The sequence below is a fragment of the Marmota marmota genome, unplaced genomic scaffold (genome assembly GCF_001458135.2).
Source record: "Marmota marmota marmota unplaced genomic scaffold, marMar, whole genome shotgun sequence".
In the NCBI taxonomy this organism is placed as follows: Eukaryota; Metazoa; Chordata; class Mammalia; order Rodentia; family Sciuridae; genus Marmota; species Marmota marmota.
This window is the reverse complement of record NW_025999869.1, coordinates 3,419,860-3,427,754: the sequence shown is the minus strand read 5'-3', so window position 1 is coordinate 3,427,754 and position 7,895 is coordinate 3,419,860. Positions and strand designations below refer to the sequence as shown.

At 52.6% G+C, this 7,895-nt stretch overlaps 1 protein-coding gene across 3 annotated transcripts in view; it reads right to left on the bottom strand.

The window, feature by feature from the left end:
- Positions 1–4,457: 4,457 nt before the first annotated feature.
- The window catches only part of Stk10 (serine/threonine kinase 10), a 108,016-nt gene continuing 104,578 nt past the window's right edge, over positions 4,458–7,895 (bottom strand). For all 3 annotated transcript variants that reach the window (XM_015492618.2, XM_015492619.2, XM_015492616.2), the window contains exon 19: positions 4,458–6,722. In XM_015492618.2, the coding sequence (XP_015348104.1) occupies positions 6,582–6,722 (141 nt within the window). In that variant the 3' untranslated portion in view covers positions 4,458–6,581. The remainder of the gene's footprint in view (positions 6,723–7,895) is intronic.

The window sequence follows — 7,895 nt, the reverse complement described above, 5'->3', positions numbered from 1 at the left end:
GGGGGAAGCAGAGGAAGGACGCCATCCCAAGCAGGGTTCTCGGGAGGGGCTTCCGCGGTCCCACCGGGGACTTTTGGATTGTAATTCACACTCAGAGTCCGCCACCTCTGCAGGGGACCTGGCCTGTCCGTCCCACTCCACCCCGGGCGCCGGCTGGCCCAGCCCCTGGGTGGACGGAGCACAGTCCCCCCCAACGCTTCCGCCCCTGGGCTGCAGCTTGGAAGCCCTGGGAAGAGAGTCCCAGGTGTGGACCATGGCAAGCAAAGGCCACCGAGTAGGAGCCGGGCAACCAACCGCAAGAGGGCGGCCCCGCGGGGGGCGCAGCTCAGCGAGAGGACGCTCACTGGGCATGCGCAAGGCCTGGGGCTTCGGCACCCCACGTGCTCCTTCCTGCCTTCCCTCCTGCCCTTTCCACACCTCCGACCGCAGAGGAGCTGGATGCAGCCTGGCTAGTGGGGAGGGGAGACTCCAAGAGGCAGAAATGGTGGGCACGTGGGCGCACGGTAGGCTACGACCTAAGGACTTGTGCTCTGCAGACGGTGGGCCCGTGCTCTCCCGACCCCTAAGCACCAATCTGGCCAGGGAGCCTGCCTTCTTGTTCTGCTCGCACATGGACACGTGGCCCCCATGACCGCACTGGCGGGAGGGAGACTGCTGGACCACGCATTGGCTTTTCAGCAGGCTTCAACACAGGTGTGACAACCACATGTCACTGGGCAGAAGGAGTCACAACTGTTCTGCCCAACGACTGCAGGGGCCCAGAAAGAGGGAATCCGAATGGTACATTTAGTGAACGTTATGCCCGCTGTGGTTTGTTGGTTGGTTGGTTTTTGCAGTGCCAGGGGTCAAACCTTGGTCAAACAATGGCTTCACGCACCATGGGAAAGCCCTCCGCTATTCAGCTATGTCCCCACCCAACCTTCCTTCTTCACCACAAGCTTTGAAGGGTAGCTCAAGCCTGAACTTCCTGAGAAAAAGTCTTAAATCAAATGAGAAAGTAAAACTTAGTAACTAGATTTGACCAAATAATTTTGGAAAGGCTATGAGACTGTGTTTATCAGCAAGGCAGGTGGAAAATATTTTACCTGGCACAGCACATAGGTAGTTATGTGAAAGAATAAGTTTTCTGACCAAAAAAAAAAAAAAAAACTGAAAATAGCCAAAATACCTAACTGTGTAGTACTGGCTAAGTAGATCATATATTCATAGATTGGTAGGTCATTAAGCCATGCTTCCTGACATAGTCAAATGTTCATAACATAACATAGGGCTGGGGCGTGGCCCAGGATGCCTAGCATGTACAAGGTCCTGGGTTCCAAGTCTAGCACTGAAAAATTTTAAAAACCATAATATAATGTAAGTGGCAAAGTCAAGAACTGAGAGCCATAGCCGAGTTGGAATGACCCATGGCATTTTTGCCAGACCGGAGTGGTTGAGAGGTGATGCCAGCAAGCCATTGAGATGATGATGGTTATGTTAAGCTGTGTATTCAATTGTATATTAGACCCCTGCTGTCCACCTTGGCCTGCTACTTTGGAGTTCTCACAGGGATTCCTGGAGAGTTCCCATTGGTTGGGGAAGTGCTGGAGGAGGGGTTTCCGGAGGAGGGATTTCAGGTTGGTGTGTGGTGTGTCCTGGGAGAACGTGTGGTGCATGGCGTTCACTGGAGTGCAGAGAATGGAGGAGTTCCTGTTTTGAACCTACAAGGCTGTGTGGCGGCTCAGCTATTTTGTGCCCAGCCAGACTGCGGCATGTGTGAGAATCTGCCATCTCCTCCCTGGATCACTGTCAAGACCCTGGTAATCATCCTCCATCCCGTCTGCCCCTCCAACACACTCTTTTAAAGGGCAGCTAGACACTGTCTACAATCGAAAGCTGCTGTCCCACCCTGGTCCCCAGGGTCAAATCTTGATGATTTACCTGTCTCTATTTCTGGTCAAGCCTCTTTCTCCAGCTTGATTTTCCTCAATTACCCACCATCGCAGCCCAGACAGTTCCTCTGAGCTCCAGATGTGTATAGACCACTGACATCCTCCCGGTGTCTTACGAGGGTTGTCTTAGAGTATCGCCAACTTGACATGAAAACTAGAATTTTCTTTTTTTAAGTTCTCACTTAAAATTGAACCTCCAATTCCCTCCAAGTTTTGTCCTTTGCCATTTTTTTTTTTCTAACTCAGCAAATGAAACCGCTACCCACCTGGCCAGCAAAGCCAGAAGTTCCAGAATCATTCTTTTGAGTTTCAGCTCCTTCCTGATTTCAGCCTGCAGTTGGCTCTTCCTGGTCTCCCCAGTTCCTCACTACATCACTGTATGCCAGTCCCTCGAGTCCCATCTCTCTACAGTGACCTTACCCCGCTGACTTTCCTGACAGAAATTCAGATCCAATCTCTATGTTCCCATGTCCTGACAGCAAGAAAAATTGCTGCTCTGCTGTGTCAGCAGTCTCCCGGCCTGTCCTCTCTCCTCCTGGGATTGGTAAAGTGCTCAGCAAAGTTTCTCAAACCTCATCAACCCCGTCAGTTGAACCCACTCCAGTTCATTTCTAGTCATCAATTTCTAATTGTCGTCAGTGTCAGGACGGATCTCCTATCAGCAGACAAACTCGCTCATCAGACCTAGCAAACACCTCTGGTGCCAGAGCCAAGACGGGTGCCTCTGGCATTGCAACCTGCTGGTCTTGGGCACTTGAGGCTCAGCTAAAGTCTCGTTCCCTATCCTTACGAAATCGCAAACCTCTGTGGACTACATACTCATTCACCGGGATCACAGTCCTTCTCAGCCAATCCTTTGAATTGCTAAGATCATGATGTCAACTGTCCTTTCCCAGAAATTCTGCCCTGTTCTCCTCACTGCCCTTGGGGTAAAGGTGTCCCCACCCGGCATGCTATTGGGCATGGTCATCATTCCTGATCATCTCCAGTCTCAAGATGTTTCAACCATTTACCCTAAACTATGTCCCAATCTATGAATACGTGTCACTGGGCACATCCTAGTTTGCCTGCCAAGTCTCAGTGCTACCTCCTCCAGGAAGTCCTCCCTGGTTCTCCCAAGCAACACCAGCCTACACAGACACTCAGCGTTTCCAGATCTGTTTCTTCACTGGGCAAACTTGCTGGAGACGGTCAATGTCTTATTCATTTCAGCATCTCCAGGACTTGGTGGAACCCTCTTCAGAGGGCTGGTTAATACGTGTGATGACTCATTTCCCAGGTTCCACCCATTCCCTCATGCATTGTTCTCCTGCCAGTCTCATGAATTCTTGGAACCTGGGTCACCTTTCCTGCCCTTCCTGGTGGGCATGCCGGTCCCCCTTCCCCAGTAATCAATGCTATGTCCATTGCGATGGCAGGAGTTCACAGGCCACATGACACCGTGACTGGCTTGTCCCTGCTGGTCAGAAGCTTTCCAGGAGAGAGAGAGCTCAGGGTTGGAGGTAGCAGGGTTCTTAACCGTTTTATGTACCATGAATTCCTCTGGCGTTTCATGAAGAACGTGAACTCCTCCTCAGAATGATATTTTCAAATGCACAGTAAAGGGCACATTGATCACAAACCCAATCAAGATAAAAAAGTTCTTATTAAAATATTGGAAAATGCACACATACATCTGCACTGTTTATATAGATGACGTGTTATGTGATAATAGGTATACATATCAATATCAAGATCTAATGATGTAGGTCTAATAACTACCATAATTTAAAAGTGATGCCCAGAAATGATCATTTGAGATGTCTGTTGCCACCGTAATGTGGTAGAAAATACCTGTGACTTCTGTTGGTGACACAGTTGCAGGGACTCCCCATACCACTGGGGTTTGTGGCTCACATCCACAGTGAGAGGGGGTGCTCGTTCCCAGTTTGAGATCAGGAAAACTAAAGAACACGTCTTTTGCTATCCAAGTCTAAGGACACCCTAAATTCAGCCATGGAACCCAGGTTAAGAACCCCTGAGTGGTGGTTGAGAGGCATGGCAGACAAATCCTTTAGTGATGACAGTGATGGCAAGTGGTCAGCTTCTGTGTGACCGTTGATTGGTTTACAGGCAGCTGGGTGATGGGGGGCAGTGGACACAGCACTGTAGAAGGTCTAAGTTGGAACTCCTCAGGTATCACTGATGTTGAGATTTGACCTGACCAGGCCCAGGGGCGGTTTCCTCATCTGTAGGGTGGGAAAGGTGATTTTTGCTCACAGGTCGCTGGGACCACTCAATCTGCTAATACGGAGGTTCATGAATGCTTGTGGTTTGAAGACAGTGGTATTGGATGTCTACAGAGAACATGCCACACACAGTCATTCTGTCTCTCTCTCTCTGCCATGCATAAACCCCAAAGTCTGATCTGCTGTCTGACCTTGAGCAGCACCCTGTGCTTGGAGGGGAAACCCTTTCTTGCTGAGTCAAGGTGAGTAAGCACGCCCTGCTTCCCCTGCAGTTCAAAAGAACAATGTCAAACACAAATGTCCTTGTTATTTTATTAGAAGCATATTTACATTCCCAGAGTTACCTTTGCAGAGAACATTTTACAAAAGTTTTATATAAACTTTGGAAACTACATAAAAAATAACTTCTGTCCTTCATAAAGAGAAAATATAAGTTAGTTATATTTACTCTGCTAAAAATAGAGATACATTTCCGTCTGTCCGTTGCACAGAAAAAGTTAGCATAGGGCATGAGGAATACTGCGTGGCCTTCTCAGCCATGGCTTTGCACATGGGCCCGTCTATGAGGCTGGGAGGCCAGGCCAGCCGTCATTCAAAAAGGCACAGGAGCGCTCTCAGCCACCTCCTGAAGGACAGGGTCGAATGAATGAGAAGGGAACAGGGGTGCGCACAGGGAGGGGCACTCGAGATGGCCAGAAAGGCCTGAGACCAGCAGAAACTGGCGTTTCTCCCAATCCTCATTCTCTAGTCAGAGGAAATACTGTCAACTGTGCACCAAACACCCCTGCCTGACCGTGTCTGCCGGCCTCTCCTGGGGACCTGTCTCTCTCTGCGGTCACACTGTCGCCAGTTCGCCTTTCCCAGCCCCTGACACCCAAGAGAACAGAAAGAGACGACTGATTCGCTTGTCCCACTGTGAGAACTGAAAGGCCACCCTCCGGGTCAGATACGGAAGCAGCTGGACGCTCACTGACCAGAGAACCACTGCCTTCCCGGCCTCCTGCGCTTCCTGATGGCATAGTGAGGATGTGGGAACCCTGGTCCTTTGTCCTGTTCAATGGCTGCCCCTTCCTTCCCAAGCATGCGGTTATCATCAGTGCTCAGAAAACATCAGGGACTGCTTCAGAGGAACCACGTATCGAACCCCAGCCCAAGAGGTGACAGAGAAGAAAGTCCTTTTGGGTTGTCTCAGCCATCTGTCACCAGCAAGACAGCACCCCGACTGCACATGCCCATCCGGGTCCTGGACATGAACCCTGCCCAGATGTGGTTCAGAGCCGGTGTCTTCCTGAAGAAGCCGCACGTGGCGTATACAGTTGGGCGCAGCAGTTAGAGATCGAGGTGCAGGGAGTCTGCACACTGGAGGCAGCTGGTGGGCAGCATCTGGAGAGGCCAGCCCAGGACTGGGGGGCCACACCCTTTGTTTGTGTTCCTGGGGGGGCAGGCGTCCCATCCCCCACCACACCCCACGCCTTTTCTCCTAGAGAGAAGTCCAGCGACTGCCAGGCCTGTTTGAAATGTAGGCTGGGACTCCTGGACATGGACCCCCGGGCAGAGAAAAAGGCCCCTCCAGGGCACCTGCAGATGGGGGCAGGGGTGGGGAATGGAGGAGGGAGAGGTTCTGCAGGGAAAGCCTGTGTGGGGCCCCGCGAGGGGCACACTGGCAGCACAGCCTGTGCCTTCTGTGGTCCTCTGGTGCCAGCACGTTCCCTATCAACTGTTCCACTGGACACTTCCGGTGACATGGCCCAGGCAGCAGGCCCACTCCACCCACCTGGCACAAAAGGCCAGGGGCCAGCCTGCGGGGGCGCACAGGAAGGGGCACTCGAGATGACCGGAAAGGCCTGAGACCAGCAGGAGGGACATCTCAAGACTCCCCATTCCCCACCCCTGCCCCCATGTGCACAGGGTCCGGGGAGGCAGGGAGTAGGGACACCCGGCCCAGCTGGCCCTGTCCTGGCCCTGCTGGGAGTGGAGAGAGGTGTCAGGGTTCCTGTCTGACATGGCAAGGAATCACTGAAAACCACCAGGTGTGACGAGGGGGATGAGCCATGGTGGCCTCACAGGCAAAGCTTTGTCCCCGCAGAAAACACAACTGTGTTTTGGTAAACAGGAGGGACCTCAAGGCCACAGCATACCCACTGCTCAGGGACCTGACACCACCACAACCCAAACCACTTACAGCCTGATGGAACCGGGGTCTCAAGAGGACACACATGAGGGTCAGGTGACACACAACTCCCTGCCCTTCAGGGACAGGTGGGAAGCCAGGACACGGGGCAGGTCAGACAGGCACGGGGCGGGGGTGGGGGCAAGAGCAGAGGCTGGGGTGGCGCTGGCACAGGAGCAGGAGGGAGGGGTCCTGAGTTATGTGTTCACAGAGGGTGGGACCCCGCAGGCCCCGCAGCCCCGGCCCGGGTTGTTAGGACGCATCCGAAGCACCGTAGGGGAGGAACTTGGAGGTCTTGCTCGGGGTGGTGGGGCTCGGGCACCCGGCCTCCTCGCCCAGCTTGAAGAACATCTCCTGCTCCCGCTTCTTCTGGTTCAAATCCTCTTCCAGAGCCTGGGGGACAGAGGGAGGTGGCGGTCAGTGGCCCCTGCTGGCATGGCTTTCTCTGAAAGCCCCTCCCAGACCCCAGTGCCCGTATTAAGGTCCTGCCCTGTCCCCTGCCAGAGGCTCCTGCCTCCTCCTGCCACTTCTCCCTCTCGGGAGCTTCTCACGGGCTGAGGGACACAGTTTGGGGAAATGCCATTCTAGAAGAGACAGGGCCAGCAGATGCAAACCTTCGGCCGGAGAACAGTCAGATCCATCTAGAAAAACTCAAGTTATTAAGACGGAGAGTTCAACAGCAAGGTGGGTAGAGATGTCGTGTCAGGGTGACAGTGTCGGAACCAGGGCCTGGAGCCACAGAAATCACACAGGGAGCTTTGTCACAGGACTGTGCCTTTCAGGGCCCGAGTCTAAAGGTATGTTAGGAGCAGAGTCTCTGTGGTGCAAGAACCCCAGCCCTTTTTCTATTTTATTTAGAGAGAGATCTCACTGAGTTGCTTAGGGCCTCCCTAAGTTGCTGAGGCTGGCTTTGAACTCCCGATCCTCCTGCCTCAGCCTCCTGAGCTGCTGGGATGACAGGCTCCCAGGCGTCTCCCAGGAAGACTTCTTAAGGGCTTTCTAGTCATCTGCATTCAAGTCAGACAGGAAGCAAAGTAGAGTGGAAGGAGCGCAGGCTGGCTATTCAGACCGCCTGACAGACCTCCCAGTTTTTCAGAGGAAACCAGAAGTCCAGATTTTTTTTTTTTAATGTAAAATCTCCACAGAGGTTGAGAACCTCCAAATAATTCTGTAAGTCACTGTTGGCCAAACATCATGTGTCCGTCAACTATCCCAGCCCACAGGCCCTCAGCTCATGACCTCTGCTCTAGGAATACTCAGTTAACAGTAACAGGTGATACTTTGTGAGCACAGAGTGGTTTAGCAAGTTACCTGAGATCTAACAGTTAGGACAGGTCAACCATCCCTTCTCCAAAAATCCCAAATCCAAAGTCACTCGAAAATCCGTGACTCTGAGGCAGAAGTAAAGTTTGTCTTGCTCTGAACACTTTCAAGTGCCGGACGTGATGCCACAAACGGGAAATTCCATACCTGACCTCACAGGACAGGTGGCTCACAGTCAAAAGACAGGTGCGCTGGAAGTCTCATATAAAATTACCCTCGGGGAATGTGGCGGAGCGCTTGCCT